At 38.8% G+C, this 18,171-nt stretch overlaps 2 protein-coding genes across 2 annotated transcripts; both read left to right on the forward strand.

Moving 5' to 3' along the window:
* Positions 1–936: 936 nt before the first annotated feature.
* LOC121775066 lies at positions 937–7,958 on the forward strand. Its single transcript, XM_042172028.1, has 13 exons — positions 937–1,327; positions 1,514–1,611; positions 1,695–1,781; positions 1,851–1,992; positions 2,078–2,266; positions 2,432–2,574; positions 2,653–2,835; positions 2,922–3,012; positions 3,095–3,227; positions 6,098–6,205; positions 6,279–6,372; positions 7,311–7,673; positions 7,861–7,958. The coding sequence occupies exons 1-11, from the start codon at positions 1,202–1,204 to the stop codon at positions 6,344–6,346; spliced, it is 1,368 nt and encodes a 455-aa protein (XP_042027962.1). The 5' UTR covers positions 937–1,201; the 3' UTR covers positions 6,347–6,372; positions 7,311–7,673; positions 7,861–7,958.
* Positions 7,548–8,595, forward strand: LOC121774250 (cell division cycle-associated protein 7-like). Its single transcript, XM_042171156.1, has 5 exons — positions 7,548–7,673; positions 7,861–7,958; positions 8,042–8,128; positions 8,207–8,348; positions 8,434–8,595. The coding sequence occupies exons 1-5, from the start codon at positions 7,548–7,550 to the stop codon at positions 8,593–8,595; spliced, it is 615 nt and encodes a 204-aa protein (XP_042027090.1).
* The last annotated feature ends 9,576 nt before the right edge of the window (positions 8,596–18,171 follow it).

The following is an 18,171-nucleotide window of genomic DNA, read 5'->3' on the forward strand; positions in this document are numbered from 1 at the left end:
CCCAGAGTGTACGGGGTGCGGACGTTGGGGTCACCGGTAATACAACGAGTACGAACACGGACACTACGAGGAGGAGGAGCTGCGGGACAGTCAGAACCATCCTCCGGTGGCATCGGGGCGCTCCTTCCCGTGCCAGTTTCGGGAGCCCGCCCGTATTGCCCCTCGGCATCTTGCTCGTCCACCGGGTAAGGCCGGTAGCCACTCAGAATATACGAACCTTGGGTTGAGGAGGAGGCGAGAAATCAGTATCCGGATTAGGGAATGACGATGAGCAGAACCATTCGTGGTTCCATCCGCGGGAGTCGGAGGGGTGATCGCCGGAGCCAGACATTTTATGCAAGAGTGAAAGAGTGAGAATTTAGATGAAAATTGATGAGAGAATTTAGAGAGAATTGATGAGAGAATTGTTTTGACTTTTGTGTATTGTGTAAAATTGTGTGTGGAAATGAGAGTATTTATAGATGAAAATGTGAATTTTAGGGTAAAAATGATGAAAAATAAATTAAAAGTGAAGAAAAAATGAATATATTTTATTGGGAAGTGGGAATATATATATATTTTTATTTAAAACCGATTTTTTAATATTTTTTTATTTTTTTAAAATGCTCATCGGCACGGCGGTGCTCGATGCATCGAGCAGGGTGCTCGCCGCGCCGTCGACACGGCGACTGCTCGATGCAAAGAGCACCGATGCAGGTGCTCTAATAATACTAATTTAAATTGGGTTAGTGAATGGGAATTATAGGATTTAAGCTTAATAAGTATCATTAGAGCAATTATGTCACTAAGATACTGTAATACTACTAATAAGGTTATAAATATGCGTATAATAATGAAGTGAATATAGAAATTATTATTTTTATTGTGTTAATAGTTAATTTGAATAAATAAGTTCAGTGTGAGTTGATTATTACTGTACGCCTCTGTTTACAGATCATTCCTACACACAGAACAGAGCTAAGATAGAAAGACAACCATTTCTCTTGAAGGCGGGAAAAGGAATCGGCAAAGAAAATTTAATGCAGATGACTTCGAAAGATTCTAGGGCAAAAATTCCCAATTCTGCCAGTATAATTATTGAGAACTGTCGCCGCTGCACATTTCGAAACCATCAAAACCAAAGCGCAAGTTCAGATTTCAGAAGAAGGAAAACCGAATTAAGTAAAATTTCCGGTGTTGGATATCTGAATACTACACAGAAATGGCGGTTGAAGCATCCCTAGGTAATTCTGTGGCGTCTCCGTCGGCAGAGAACGTTAAATCAACCGGAAAATCGGATGCCGGTAGCCAAGTTAGTAATTCTGGTGACGGGGTATATTGCCATCAGGTAAGTCCTATTCATACCAAAAACTCCTGATTCATTTTATTATTTATAGTGTTTCATTTAAGCTGGGATGGATCTGATCATTGAGCTGCAGAATTTCACTTAACCCTTAAATTCATATAGCTGTGGTCATGAATGTGCCTAAACTGTTTTTTCGTTTCTTTTTCTCACATGTAAACAATGCTGCAGTGTCGTCAAAAAACCAGGGCTCCCGCAGCAGCATGCAAGAATCTTATGAAGAAGAAACCCTGTTTAGTAAAGATATGTGGCAAATGCCTATGGAACAGGTTATAAACGTTTTCTGTTTACTAGGATTAGGTCTTGATTTAGGTACTCGAACTGGCAAGTGAACTGAAATTCTTGGATCTAGGTACGGTGAAGTGGTGGAGGAAGTAGCTAGTTTGGAGGAATGTAAGTGCCCGAAATGCAAGGGCGCTTGTAACTGCAGTGTGTGCTTGTGAGTTTTCTGACATATTTATCCATGATCGTCTGGTGTTTTACTGTGTTTAACATCCGTGTCATTCAGGAAGAGAAGAGGCCTTCAACCCATGGGTGTACTTACCAATGCAGCAAAAGCGACTGGATTCTCTTCCGTCACCGAGATGCCAACTGCTGAGGGTTCAGATAATGGAACGGTTGGTAATGCCATGAATGGGTCTCTGGAAAATGTAGGCACCTTAAAGATAACAGTTGCTTATTATGTGATCTGCCGCATTATTTTTTATCTAATGTTGTGCTTCTGAAAATTAACAGGATGCAGATGATAATACCTCTTCAAAGAGAATGAAACTCTCTAAATTGTCTGAAACCAGCCAGACTATTCCTAACGATATTGTGCTGCCAGTCGGAACAGACTCGAGCAGTGTGGATGGCATTGATGTACCTGCAGAAGATGTTAGAAATGCTTTGGAGTTTCTAGAATTTTGTTATGTTTTTGGAGAGGCAAGTGACTCTATTCATATAGTACTAGTTAATAGCTACTGATGGTTATTTGAAAGCAAGCTGTTATCATGCATATGGATTTTCCTATTAGCATCTCTGGTATTATATAGTACACCTGTACCTTTATCGCTATCTTTATGGTTTGCTTCCTCTAATGAGCAACAGATCCTAAAATTGAAAGATGGGGAAGCATTATGTGTCCTTCGAGATATATTTCATGGGCGAACTGCAAAGCAAGGCAGATCATGTCCGGTTGTCCTGTTTCATGTACACCTGCTATCAATAATTAAAGAGGAAGAGGGAGAGAAGTATGACCCCGATTTAGTAACAATTGACAAGTCAGAATTTATTATGCTGGAATAAATGCTTTTCCATTTTGTGTATAGGATTGCGAAGCCGAATCCGAGCTCGTGGTTCAGTGTGCTAAAGAAATGCTTTGCTGAATCTGAACGTGTTCTTAAAATGTTGGGGATGCATTATTTAGAGAAGGCTTCCGACTATGATGCTTTAAATGCTTCAGAAATGCTTAGGGTCTTAAATCTCCTATGCATTCATGCTCTTGGCACAAAGTAAGGATCATTCTGTTTTAAGTTATACATGCCACTCCCTTTTCATCTCTCACCTAGATTGATTTTATTCTATTCCTTATGCACAGAAAGCTAAGAAATTGGATAAAACACCAAAAAATACAATTTGACCAGAAGGCAGAAGAAGCTAAACTTAACGTTTTTGAAGCAAGAGGCGAGGTAATTAAACATTGTCATCAGTAAACACACCAACTGTGAAACTAGACTTATATCAGATTTCTTCCTCTTCTCTTTGAAGCAGAAAATAAAAGAGGACACTGCCAAAGCTAATGACGCTAGGGTTGGGGAGGAAGAAGCAATTGTTTCTCTTAATAGATCTGCTGCAGAGCAAGCTCATGGAAAGCTGCTCGAGTCAGAGGCAATGCTTTTGAAGCGTAAGTTCTGTAATATTCATACTGCTTTTTATCGTTAAACACGGGTCCGTGTTTGTGTGTGTGTGTGTGAAGAGATTCAAATGAGAATCCCTATTTAAATTGGGAACATGAGTATGGAGATCTACGAAAAATGCATCACTCGGGGATTGAATCCCATAGATGAAAATTCCTTTTTTTGTAATGCAGTTAATTTCAAGGCGAATGTGGTTATCTATATCATTATATGCTCCGGGTGTGTTCTTCAATTCTTACATAAAATGTAATTCTCACTACAGACCCAACCCCTACATATGTAGAGAGCTAGAGAGTGATAGAGTACATGTAATTGGCGTAAAAAAAAACAAAAGATAGAATAGAAAAATCTCTAATCGCAAGAGGCCATATCAAAGATGCTGATCTCTAAAATTATATTTTTGATCAATGCAAGGTAGGAAACATAGCCTTATAAATAAAATACTAACAAACCTTAATAAAAGCCTAGACCCATATTAACCGAACAATAGTTCAACCTAATCAACTAAATATCAGAAGACAAATATTACAGAATATAAACATAACATCTCTATCTAATCTACTACATCTCTATTAACTGCGGCACTATGTCAAAACAGGCATGTACACAAAGGTGGAAAAAATATTAGAAACGACCCAAATCTGCCAGTCATATTATAAACTTGAAAAACTCGTTAATCAGTTCCCTCCAATCTTAAACCCTAGCTGAGAGAGAATTAGCAACAATAGAGAGTTTCAAGCCACTACAACCACTGCACCTATTAAGAGATGTTGGCAATGGCATTGTCGTTGAAACAGGAGGTAGGGAGGTACGGCTGGTAAAATGGATACCCACAGGCTGTTTAGTAATTTAGGGCGAACAAAAAATATGTACTCCCTTTGTCCATGGGTAGATCTACCTTGAGCAAAGGAGGGGCAAATGTCCCACCTCATATCTTCCAACACATGTATATATTACCTATTATAAGTTTATTTCTTTTATTCTCTCACTAGCATGCCCCTTCTCAAATTCTTAAAATTCTTTCACATGTAAAGATCCCCTCACTACTACAAATTCCTGCCTCCGTCCCAGTGTATATGTCACACTTGAGAAATACATCGTATCTTAATGCACGTATAATTTAATTTTGATTGATGCAATCAATAAAATGTTTTTCAAACACGCATACATGGAAAGCGTAACTCGTTTTTCAAATTCGTAATTCATTTATTCTTTCTTAGAATTGAAGCTGTAGGCCTTTGGAGAAAGGTGATGGAGAGAGTTATAAATCATGGTGACCTTATCAGTGTATGTAGTATTATATATTTATTACCTAAGCGAGAGAAAATAGCGACGAGGGTAGAAGCAAATTTCAACTACTAAATTAAGTTTTTACTCTCTATTCCCTTTGTCACTAAACATTCTACAAAATTAGCCCATTTCCTTGTTTGGCAACTTTTTCACCCTTATAGGGTGGGTCTCATTATTCACAAATAATACTTCAATCACTTTTTCTTTGTATCTCTTTTACACTTTACCAATTTTGTATTAAAAACCGTGCCGTTCCGAAGTCCCTAATTTTAGGGGACAGTTGATTGCAAAAAAATTATTGTATCATAATAATGAATAAATAAATAAATATTAAATGTGGATGAAGTTTCATATATTTAAATAGATTTGATACAACTAATTTCTTTTTATAATATGCATAACTAAATTATCTTTATATTATAATAAAATATTAAGAATGGTTTTATAAATTTTTGTTGTTAAAATAAACATTTTTAGAATGTAAATATATATATATATATATGTATATATATAAACCAAAAATTTTAAATTAAATATTCATGTTACAACTTAGATTTCTTTTTCCATCTTAAAATTTTTATTTCATGTAATAATTTAATTATATATCCTACTAAAATACTCCATGACTAGAAATGGACGGGATGATGACATGAACACTCAAACTCATGATGATTTCTAAAACCCATGAGGCTACAAGAGGCATTTCAGCTGAGGGGGCACTATTTACACGTTCCTTGAATGCGTATTCGGAATACGGCGTATTTGGAATATGCATTCCAAGAATGCGTCTCACTAGAAGTAAATACGCATTTGCCAAATGTGTTTTTTCCATATTTACAAGTAAAAAATTGTTCCCCTTTTGGAAATCTATATTTTATTTTCGCCCTAAATTACAAACAAGCCGCGGGTACCTGCACCCGGAAATGCGTCCTTGAATGTGTATTTGGAATATGGCGTTCAGCTAGGGAACACTAATTAAGCGTTCCTTGAATGCGTATTTGGAGTACTGCGAATCTAGAATACGCATTTAAAGAATGCGTCTCGCTAGAAGTAAACGCATTTTCCAAATGCGTTTTTTCCATATTTATAAGTCAAAAAAATATTCCCCTTTCAGAAATCTATATTATATTTTTTCTTGAAATAACCCTTTCTATTTCATTATTGCGACGATTACTCCTGAAAATTACAGGTCAATTTCATGCATGCGAGCACTTTGGAATGTGCTGCATGAGAATTGTCTTAACATAATAGCTCTCCAGAAAGTTTGGTCTCCTATTGCTTGTATCCTCAACCTTGATTTTCAGCCTGCCCATTAATCAATCTTTTGACATTTCTATAAATTTCAATGCTGAGTGGGAGTCAACCATTTTAGTATTGTGTTGTGTAACTTGTAACTAATATTTACTTTGCTTTGCTTATTGCATAACCTCTCCAACTTGTCAGCAAAGTATGATTTTGGCATAATAAATTACAATTGTAGCTTCAAATTTTTATAACGCAGTTTATGAAATCTATGCGGGAACAAAAACTTGTCTAACCTTTTGATGCTATCTATCATTTAAATCAGTTCATCAGACAGCTGATGCTACAAGAGTAGAGCCCATCTTCACGGAGTGCAGTGGTCAATTGTATTGGAAATATAAATGTGGTGATGAATCTGATGTACTGCATCAAGGTAAGTAACACAGCAAATGTTTTATTGTATCATTTGCTGCTGAGCATGGCTAACTATAATCTCCTACTGCTAGATGTTGGGAAAGAGGATACTCTTACCTTAAATGAAAAATGGTTTGCTCTCGGTGCTGAAGAAAAATAAGAAATTGTAAAGAATATTACTACAAGGTAAACTATCTTCTCATTTAAGTTTTGTGGGTTTTTCCTAGTTGCATTTTAAAAATTATGGTCAGCACCACAGAACACTATTGGAAAACGTATAAGTACACAAGATGAATTCTGACAGTTGTGAATCTTAAAGATGCCTGGGGAGAATATGCACTCATAGAAATTAGTATGCACTGCAACAAAAAGAACGGCAAAGGACATTTTTAATACTAATAAGGACGCTAATTTGTGTGTCCAAACTAAAATTAGGAGACACAAATAGAAGAGTCCTAGAAAATAAAAGATTAAGATAATTTGCCCTCAACTTAGACACGCTTCCTTTTGGGTTCTAAATTATGATTATTTTTTAAAAATTTCTAACGATAGTAGCTGCGTCTCTATTTTTATGTCCTTAAAAGATAAGTTTTTTTGTAGTGATGGAAGTTATAGGAGTTACTCAGCTGTGGCTGTTATGACTGATAAATTGCGTAAATTGTTCTTCGATTGTCACTGATCTATATGTTATTAAAGAGGGGCAATTGCCCCACCTCATGTTTTTCATCCCATGTATTTATATATCCATTTTAAATAAATTTCTTTTAATCTTCTACTAATTGCCCCTCCTCAAAATTTTAAAATTCCTTCACATGTAAATTTGCCCCTTTTCCTACAAATTCCTAGCTCTGCCCCTGAATGCCCTTATCATTTTTACACCCAACGATGATAATAGTACTAATTAATTTAAATTGGGTTAGTGAATGGGAATTATAGGATTTAAGCTTAATAAGTATCATTAGAGCCATTATGTCACTAAAATACAGTAGTACTGCTAATAAAGTTAAAAATATGCGTATAATAATGAAGTCAATATAGAAATTATTATTTTTATTGTGTTAATAGTTTATTTTGAATGAATAAATTCAGTGTGATATATTATTACTGTACGCCTCTGTTTACAGATCATTCCTACAAACAGAACAGCAAAGCTCTTGAAGGCGGGAAAAGGAATCAGCAAAGAAAATTTAATGCAGATGACTTCGAAAGATTCTAGGGCAAAATTTCCCAATTCTTCCAATATAAGTATTGAGAACTGTCGCCGCTGCACATTACGAAACCATCAAAACCACAGCGCCGGCAAGTTCAGATTCAGAATGAAGGAAAATTTCCGGTGTTGGATATCTGAATACTACACAGAAATGGCGGTTGAAGCATCCCTAGGTAGTTCTGTGGCTTCTCCGTCTGCAGAGAACGTTAAATCAACCGGAAAATCAGCTGCCGGTACCCAAGTTAGTAATTCTGGTGACGGGGTATATTGCCATCAGGTAAGTCCTATTCATACCAAAAACTCCTGATTTATTTTTTTATTTATAGTATTTTATTTAAGCTTGGATGGATCTGGTCATTGAGCTGCAGAATTTCACTTCACTCTTAAATTCATATAGCTGTGGACATGAATGTGCCTAAACTGGTTTTCGTTTCTTTTTCTCACATGTAAACTCATTGCTGCAGTGTCGTCAAAAAACCAGGGCTCCCACCGCAGCATGCAAGAATCTTACGAAGAAGAAACCCTGTTCAGTAAAGATATGTCGCAGATGCCTATGGAACAGGTTCTAAACGTTTTCTTTTTACTAGGATTAGCTCTTGATTTAGGTACTCGAACTGGCAAGTGAACTGAAATTCTTGGATCCAGGTACGGTGAAGATTTGGAGGAAGTAGCTAGTTTGGAGGAATGGAAGTGCCCAAAATGCAGGCTCGCTTGCAACTGCAGTGTGTGCTTGTGAGTTTTCTGACTTATTTATCCATGATCATCTGGTGTTTTACTGGTGTTTTAGTGTTTTACATCTGTGTCATTCAGGAAGAGAAGGGGCCTTCAACCCATGGGTATACTTACTAGTGCAGCAAAAGCGACTGGATTCTCTCCAGTCACCGAGATGCTAACTGTTGAGGGTTCAGATCATGGAAAGGTTGGTAATGCCATGAATGGGTCTCTGGAAAATGTAGGCATCTTAAAGATAACAGTTGCTGATTTTGTGATCTGCCGCATTATTTTTTATCTTATGTTGTGCTTCTTAAAATTAACAGGATGTATTATCTGCTAGAAAGAAAGGGAAGGAAAGCTTGGATGTAGATGATAATACCCCTTCGAAGAGAATGAAACATTCTAAACTGGCTGAAACCAGCCACACTATTCGTGAAGAAATTGTGCTGCCAGTGGAAACCAGCCAAACATTCAAATTGGGCTGACTTGATAAGCTCTGTAATATTATACTACTTTTTATTGTTAAACACGGGTCCGTGTTTGTGTGTGTGTGTGTGTGTTTGAAGAGATTCAAATGAGAATTCAAATGAGAATCCTTATTTAAATTGAGAACATGAGCATGGAGATTGACGACAAATCCATCACTCCGGGATTGAATCCCATAGATGAAAATTCCATTTTGTAATGCAGTTAATATCACGACGAATGTGGTGATTTATATCATTAAAATATTATATGCTCCGGGTGGTGCTCTCCCATTCTTACATAAAATGTAATTCTCACTATGGAACCAACCCCTATATATGTAGAAAGCTAGAGAGTGTGATACGAGCATCTCAGCTCCTATACCCTCCTATACCTGCAGAACCGGCCCCAGAGCCTGACCCCGAGTTATCGACGGTGGAAACAGAACAGCTGGAGATGATACAAACAGAGTTGTGGCGGGAGACCCGCGCGAAGCAGTGAAGAGTCCAAAGCCGAAGAGAGCGTCGAAGAAGCCGGATAAGTACATGGATTTCGTCTCCCATTGATTATTTTGCAACTAGCGTGATTTTATTTTTTTTACAGATTGATTTAATTGTTGGGCCGAACTATTATTTATAGCTTTTTCAGGTTTTCTTTGTTGATTCTTTCCCGAATAGGGTCCCTAGATATAAAAGGGAGATATTGTTATTTTGTGAATCATCAATGAAATAACGTATTTTCCATTCCTTCATTTATTTTCTCCAAAACCCTAGTTTATCGGTGTGATCGACGGGGCAAGCCTGCGACTACCACGAATCATTCCAACGACTAACATCTCGACGCCTTCGTTCAGCTGAGGGAAGTTTTTCCTTAACAAATTGGTGCTTTCAATCCCGATCCATGTCCCTTCCGCTCTCAACACAGTGCCGGGTGGAGACCCTTCACATGACGGATTTACCATTTTCAACCTCGCTAGTGATCTCGCAACTTCTAGACTCACCACCGATTGATCCCATATCGGCAACTGAGGCAAAGTTTGAGGAACAGGATCGCCGCATCGCTGCTGTGACACCGCAGCCTAGGCCCGATCGGGAGCCTCTCTACGGGATATCATTTTCCGGAGTATCGCGGTTCGATCCTACGGCGGCAATATCCATGGCAATTTCATCACTACCTCCTCCGGGTTCTGGCGCAGGCCCGTCAGGAACGTTCACTCATCACTGGCGTGCTTCGGTCAGCAACGATCATGGTTTGCGACCTCCGCCGGGGTTCTTCTCGTCGGGTCTATCGTTCGCGGACAACGTGCCCAGGGATGCAGTCAGCCTTTCAGCGTATGCAGGGCCAGCGATTCCCTAGCTCTCGGCCGCTCACATCCTGGGATCCTCCTGGTGCTCGATCAGTGGCAGAGTGTGCTGGTCGCCAATTCACCGCATGGGACAATCCTGCAACTCGGCAGTGGCCCAGTGGGGGCATTCAGGACCACATGCGACAGTTCAAGATGAAACCTCCACAGTTTGATGGGTCGGAGGCGCCTAGTTGGATATCCCAGATTCAATATTACTTCAACCATATTCAAATGCCGGAGGACCATCGTTTACACTATGTGGTGATATTATTCCGTCCCCCAGCTTCGGAGTGAGTGTTTAACTACCGTGCTAATAATCCTTTTGGCCAGTGGCCGGAGTTTTTGGAGGATGTTCGCAGGAAGTTTGATTCCAGATACTTTGTCAATTACATCGAGCTCATCTCTAAGTTGGTGCAGACGGGTTTGCTGGCGGATTATCATAAGGAGTTCGATAGCTTGTTGAATAATATTAGTGGCGTTCCGGAGTCAACGTTGTTGCCCATTTATATCGGTGGGCTACAACAGCCAGTTAAGAACCAGGTGCGGTTCCAACAACCGCCTTCGGTGGCAGCGGCGATGGCACTGGCGTTGGAGTTCGATAGTGCCATTGATCGGCAGCCGGCGCCACCTACATCTAGTCGCCGAAATTGGCAAAGCCGCGACAGCAGGCCACTACCCTCCCCGACGGCCCTTCCATCACCAGGCATTCCGAGCTCAGGCCGCCAATTTCAGCCTGCAGGCAAGACCCAGGACATGTCGAAATTGCCTGTGATATGTCTGTCATAGGCGGAGAAGGCTGAACGGACTCGATTGGGTCTCTGTTGGTATTGCCCGGAGAAATGGAGTGCGGGTCATGTGTGCAAAAGGAAGTTCTTGGCATACATGGGCGTAGACGAGGAGGATGAGGACGACAAGCAGGATGAACAGTCGGATGGCCCGGAAGTGATTACTGCAGATTTATCACATATATATGCTCTCCATGGAAGACATCGTTTTGATTCGATTGAGTTGAGGGGGTCTATTGATCAGATGAAGGTGTTGATTTTGGTTGATACGGGGAGCTCTCATGACTTTTTGCACCCACGAATCGCGGAGAAGCTTCAATTGCCACTTCGAAGTAAGGAATTCAAATTCAGAAAATTAAACGAACAAGGTGGGCTTTCGAACTAAAGTATTTTCAAGAGCTTTCGATTTAATATATTGGTTTGAGCACCATTTTATGTGACGAAATGCCTGTGATTGCGATTATTATTAATTTAATGGCTAGTTTTTCTAATTTGGGGATTTCAATTTTGAAATAAACGAGAGATATGGCCGATGGATGTTAGGGAGTATAGCTTTTGGGCTGCTTGTTGGGCCAAGGATTTAATTTAACTGTTGGGCCTTAGTTAATTTTGATGGTTGATCCTACAATGGAAATAAATAGAAAGAGGAGAAGAAATGGACTAGATCTAAATGGACCGATGGAAATAGAGGAGTTTCGCTTAGAAGTCAAACAAGTGTTTGGGTAGATTAAAGTGGGAAAGTGTGAAGATAATGATCGATGTCTCGGGCAGCCTAGAAAATAAATAAAAGAGAAGAGAAGCATAGAGTCAAAGAAGATTTCTCTACGTACAAAATTGAAGTCGAAGTAAGGAATTCAATTTCAGAAAATTAAACGAACGAGGTGGGCTTTCGAACTAAAGTATTTTCAATAGCTTTTGATTTAATATATTGGTTTGAGCACCATTTTATGTGACGAAATGCCTATGATTGCGATTATTATTAATTTAACTTCCATGATTATGTGATTTATGTGTTTAAAGTGAAAAGTGATTGTCATGTGTTGTGCTGTATAGCTTTTTGAGTGGTTGTGAATTGCTCGACTTGTTGATGCGATGTGAGATGATGCTTGACCTATGCAGAAAAATGATTTATGTTTCAAATATGTCTTATAAGAAAAATGGAGTTTGCAAAGGATATGTCATGTCATGTTTTTGTTTTGAGAAATGCCTATCTGTTTGTTTAGCAAGGGAATTGTCCCTACTAGACCTATTGAAATCGAATTCGGGTCTGACTAGGGAGTGAGTCCCTACTCATGCTAGTGTACACCAATGGGGATCGTGAGCCGTCTTTTGAGTCGGTCGGTCCAGTGATTGAGTTTGCGGCCACATTCTCGTTTCACATTATGTTGTTGATGTTGATGAGATTGATGTTGATGATTACTTAGTGGGGAGTGAGTCCCTACTATGAGTTTAATCGAATTCGGGTCCTAACAAGGGTGCGTCCCTACTCGGACTAGTGTACACGATGAGGACCGTGAGTCATCGAACAGGTTGGCCGGTTTTCGTGCTCGTGGAAAGTGGCCCACTTACACGGCACCCTAAAGAACATATATGGCAGTTTCTTAAATAAATCAAGGAGAAATGGTTGTGTTTTGCAATGATGAGGAAAAAGGGTTTGAGGATGAGTTGAAAGTTTGTGTTGGAGATATTTTTAGGGTCTCAGGCCTTTTCAAGTTAAAACCCCGAGGTCACTCAATGGTGGCATGATATAACTGTTTTTATAACATTGTTTTGGCATTTGTCCACTGAGTGCATCAAGTACTCAGCCTTGCATTTCTTTTAAAAATGTGCAGGTTGACGAGCGCAGTGGGTGTTGAGCATAAAAGTGAAGAATGTCTATCAAATGTCTAGAATATGTTGTGTCTTCATACATAGCATTATTCTACTCTCGAAATGCTTCCGCTAAATATTGTTTCTTTTGAGTTGTTGATTGTTGATATACTTTGATTTTATTCGAGTTATTCTCATTTGTTTCGAGCTATGGTCGAGTTGTGTTGTTTTCCCCCTTTCTTCCCCGCTTCTTTAACCCTCCCCTAGTCGCGATCAACCGTGTTTTCTATCCTTAGAAAATGCGGGCGTGACATTTTGGGTCGAGCGTAATATAAGCTCCTTTTTGGTTTTCTTTGTTAATTCTTTCCCAAATCGTAGGTCGAATCAACCCTAAGGTCTCTAGATATAAAAGGGAGATATTGTTATTTTGTGAATCATCAATGAAATAACGTATTTTCCATTCCTTCTTCATTTATTTTCTCTGCAAAACCCTAGTTTATTAGTGTGATCGATGGGGCAAGCCTGCGACTACCACGAATCATTCCAGCGACAAACATCTCGACGCCTTCGTTCAATTGAGGGATGTTTTTCCTTAACAGAGTGATAGAGTACATGTGATTGGCACTGGAAAAGAATAATAAAAAACAAAAGATAAAATAGAAAAATCTCTAATCGCAAGAGGCTATAGCAAAACTTGTTAATCAGTTCCCTCCAATCTTAAACCGTAGTGCTGAGAGAATTAACAACAATAGAGAGTTTCATGCCACTACAACCACTGCACCTATTAAGATATGGGGAAGCATTATGTGTCCTTCAAGATATATTTCATGGGCAAACTAAAAAGCGAGGAAGATCATGTCCGGTTGTCTTGTTTCATGTACACTTGCTATCAATAATTAAAGAGGAAGAGGGAGAGAAGTATGACCCTTGATTTAGTAACACAAGTCAGAATCTATTCTGCTGGTATAAATGGTTTTCCTTTTTGTGTATAGAGTTGCGAAGCCGAATCCGAGATCGTGGTTCAGTGTGCTGTAGAAATGCTTTGCTGAATCTGAACGTTTTCTTAGAGTGTTGGAGATGCATTATTTAGAGAAGGCTGGCGACTATGACGCTTTAAATGCTTCAGAAATGCTTAGGGTCTTAAATCTGCTATGCATTCATGCTCTAGGCACGAAGTAAGGATCTTTCTGTTTTAAGTTATACATGCCACTCGCTTTTCATTGCTCACCTTGATTGATTTTCTTCTATTCCATATGCACAGAAAGCTAAGAAATTGGATAGAACACTAAAAAACACAGTTTGACCAGAAGGCAAAGTTAATTAAACATTGTCATCAGTAAATACACCAGTTATGAAACTTGACTTATGTCAGATTTCTTCCTCACTCTCAATAGATAAAGACTTTGAAGCAGAAATTAAAAGAGGATACTGCCAAAGCTATTGGTGCTACGGGTGGGGAGCAGGAAGCAATTGTTTCTCTTAATAGATCTGCTGCAGAGCTAGCTCATGGAAGTTGGAAAGCAATGCTTTTGAAGCAGAAGTTCTGTAATATTTATACTGTTTTTTACTGTTAAACACGGGTTCGTGTTTGCGTGTGTGTGTGTGAAGAGATTAGAGCATCCGCAACGGTGGCGCTGCTCGCCACCGCCGTGCCAGCGAGCAGCTGACGTGGCGCGCCCTCATTCGTCAACGGCATAGCCGTTGGGTTTAAATAAATTTTTTTTTAAAAAAAATCGGTTTTTAATTAAAAAAACGGATAAAAAATAAAAAAAAATTTCACTTCCCAAAAAAATTATATCCGTTTATAACCGTTTTTTCCCACTTTTTAATTTTTTTTTAATTTTTTTACCCCAAAAATACACACTTTGATGTATAAATACCCCCAATTTCACTCCTAAAAATTCACATCAAACTACACAATTCTCATCATCATTCTCTCATCTTCATTCTCATCTTCAATCTCTCATACCCATTTTCATCTTCATTCTCTCGTACCCTACAACATCACTATGTCCGGCCAAGGCGATAACCCTACGGGCTCCCACGGTTGGAACCCCGAATGGTTCGGTTCACAACCGTTTCCTAGTCCGGAAACGGAATATTCGGCCCCTCCTCAAACCCAAGATTCGGCCGTTCCGGGTGGCTACCGTCCATACTCAATCGACGACCAAGGTGCCTCCGAAGGACGATACGGGTGGACACCAGAGCCTAGGCCGACCGCCCCCTCCCAACCTCCGCAAGCTCCTACTCGCGGCAGCGGTGTCCGCACACCGTACACGCCGGCGGAGATGGATAAATTGTTCAAGGCGTACTTCGAAATCTCCGAAGATGCGGCGGTTGGCACGAACCAATCGGGCGATCACTTTTGGTGGCGCGTATCTGGCCGGTACAATGCAAACCGGCCGCCGGGAACGATCGAGCGCAACGAGAGTATGGTGCGCAACTGCATCGGCCGAGCCAACGATGAAATTGGCAAGTTCAATTGCTATTTCCTCCAGGAGTCGCGGAATGCCGGAAGCGGCCGGAGCGAGGTCGACATCATCACTGCGGCGCTGAACACATACCAATCCATGAACGGTAAGTCGTTCAAGTACCTCAACGTTTGGCAGAAAACGCGGTTCCACCCGAGGTATCTGGGAGGCGTAACATCCTCCTCTAGCGGCTCCTCCAAACGGTCAAGGTCGGTATCCCTATCCGACTCCGGCTCCGAAGAAGTGGCTAGCCAACTCGCCGGAGCTAACTTAGGTAGCCCCGACGCCGGACCAAGCGGTTCCCAACGCCGACCGCAAGGAAGGAAGAAGGCGGAGGCCGAGCGCCGGCGCTCCGCGACTCCATCGGCCCCTGCCCCCGAACCCGCACCCTATGTTTCACCTCCACCCCGAACAACTCGTTGTGGGCCCTTTTGGCCCAACTCAATATGGCCGATAGGTCAACTATGACCCCCACGCAACTTCAAACGCACGAGGGCATGATAGTGGGTCTCCAAAAACAATTGGGGTTGTTGCCGCCGGATGAGTAGTCTTCCTCGGGTAATATTAGCCAATAATTATGTAATTTTTAATTTTTAGTATTTTAATTATGTAATTTTTAATTTTTAGGATTTTAATTATGTCTTTTTTATTTTATTTGTATTTTGTAATATTTATTGTGATTTTTTAATGAATTTTAGTATTATGGAAATGTTTATGTTTAATTGAATATTAAATTAATTGTGCTCGTCCTTGCGGAAGAGCACAGTTGTGAGTGTTGTGCTCTTGCCAGAGAGCAGGCATGAATAGTACCCCCGGGCCCACAACCGTGCCGCTGGCAAGAGTACGGTTGTGGATGCTCTTAAGATGAGAATCCCTATTTAAATTGAGAACATGAGTATTGAGATCTACGACAAACGAGAACATGAGAATCCCCATTTAAACGCGGGTCCTGGTTTCTCTGTACCGTAGTTGGCAGCGCGGAGCTGTGGTGATCTTGACCGAGAGACTTTCGGCCTTTATCCGGAAACTCGGTCGAGCAGATTACGGTTAAAGATGGGTTCGATACACTTGTGATCAAACCCAAAAAATAAAAATAAAAAAATAATAATTATTAAAAAAAAGACTCAACATATTATAATATGTGTAGTATAAAAAATCTTTTATAAATTAAAGAAAACAAATCAAATCAAATCCTAATTGTTACGAAATAAATCAAATCCAAACAAAACTTTAACAATAATCGTAAAATAAGTTAAATAATAATATCGAAATTATCAACTCATTTCCTTTATCATGTATTATATCTAAGAATATGTATTATGTTTGGTTAATGAGATTAAATCTCACAATTCAATCTTAGATGGATAATCATGTGAAAATTAGTTATAGTCACTTCCTCCAACTAAAATAATTTCACAACTCAAACCTATACTACATCTCATAATTATTTTGTCTAGGAAACCGAACCTCCAGTTATAGAATATAAATTATAGCTTGGTGGAGTTGGTTTACCCTTTAGTCTTGCTGCTATGAGAGCATCCACAACGGTGGACGAACGACGTCCGTCCGTCCGTCCGTGTCGCTGGCAAGGACGAGCTCCGCTGCCGCTGGCAAGGACGAACTCCGCCGCCGCTGCGCTCTTGCCGCTGGCACGGACGTGCTCTTAGCTAAGAGCACGTCCGTGCCAACGGCAAGAGCACGAGGCGTCGACGTGGCATGCTCTGATTGGCCCGATGATTTATCATTTTTTTTTATTTTTTAAAAAAAATCGAAAAAATCTGAAAAATTCAAAATTAATAAAAAAAAATATTTTCCCGCTTCCTAATAAAATATATCCATTTTTTTCACAATTTTGATTTATTTTTTCATTATTTTTACCCCAAAATTCATACTTTCATCTATAAATAGTCTCATTTCAAGCACAAAAAAATGACACTATACCAAACAACTATCTCAATCTCAAATTTTAGGATTTTAATTATGTAATTTTTAATTTTTAGGAGTCTAATTATGTAATTTTTAATTTTTAGTATTTTAATTATATAAATTTTAATTTTTAGGATTTTAATTATGTCGTTTTTATTTTATTTGTCATTTGTAATATTATTTAGGTTTTTTAATGAATTTTAATATTATGGAAATGTTTTTGTTTAATTGAATTTTAAATTGAATTGTGCTCGTCCTTGCGGAAGAGCACAACTGTGGGTGTTGTGCTCTTGCCAGAGAGCAGGCAGAAAAAGTGGGTCCGGGCTCACAACCGTGCTCGCTGGCAAGAGCACGGTTGTGGATGCTCTGAAGTTGTCGGTTTGAATCCCAACTTCTGTGACATATATGGTATTTTTTGCGCTATCTCCTTAATATTTAATGCTCCTTATGTACAATTTTTCGTAATATTTTATGTTTTTATTCATTCTATGTGAAATATGCTTTTTATAATTATTACTCCATTTTCCGTCCATGAAAAATAGTCTTATTTATGAATGACATAAATTTTAATGAGAATTAGTAAAGTAAGAGAAATAGAAGAAAAAGTAGATGACGTGGGAGAGGAAAAAAAGAAAAAGTAAGAGAGAAAGGGAAAATGTGAATAAAATATGAGATAATGTTTTCATTTTCGAAATAGGGACTTTCCCAAAATGACAAAATGAGACTATTTTCTGTGGACAGATGTAGTATACTCCCTCCGTTCCCAAAGAGTATGAACATTTGGTTTGACACGAGTTTTAATGCATAATTAAAAAAGTAAGAGAGATAGAAAGAATAAGTTTTTACAGTATTATTAGTGAAGAATAGGTCTCACCTCATTAGAGAGAAAAAAGTTTTCAAAATTAGAAAGTTCATAATTTTCAGGGACAGACTAAAAAGAAAATAGTTTATACTTTTCAATGACAAATGGAGTATTATTTACCAAATTCTATTGCAGATTTATCATTTATGTTTTTGTTTACATTTTTTACTTATACCTTTTAGAATTACTATTATTTACAAATTCTATATTATAGATTTGTAATATGTGGTATCACGACTTATGTACTATTAAAAATTTAAAATGTTGATTATTTCTACAAATAAATGTTTGCATAATCATGATTTTTTTTGGTTGAAGAAGCATAGACAAAATTATCAAAATAGTATTATAAAAATTTGAATTATTAATATAATATGGGAAATTTAAAGAATTTATAT

This window comes from Salvia splendens, chromosome 17, assembly GCF_004379255.2.
Source record: "Salvia splendens isolate huo1 chromosome 17, SspV2, whole genome shotgun sequence".
Taxonomy (NCBI): Eukaryota; Viridiplantae; Streptophyta; class Magnoliopsida; order Lamiales; family Lamiaceae; genus Salvia; species Salvia splendens.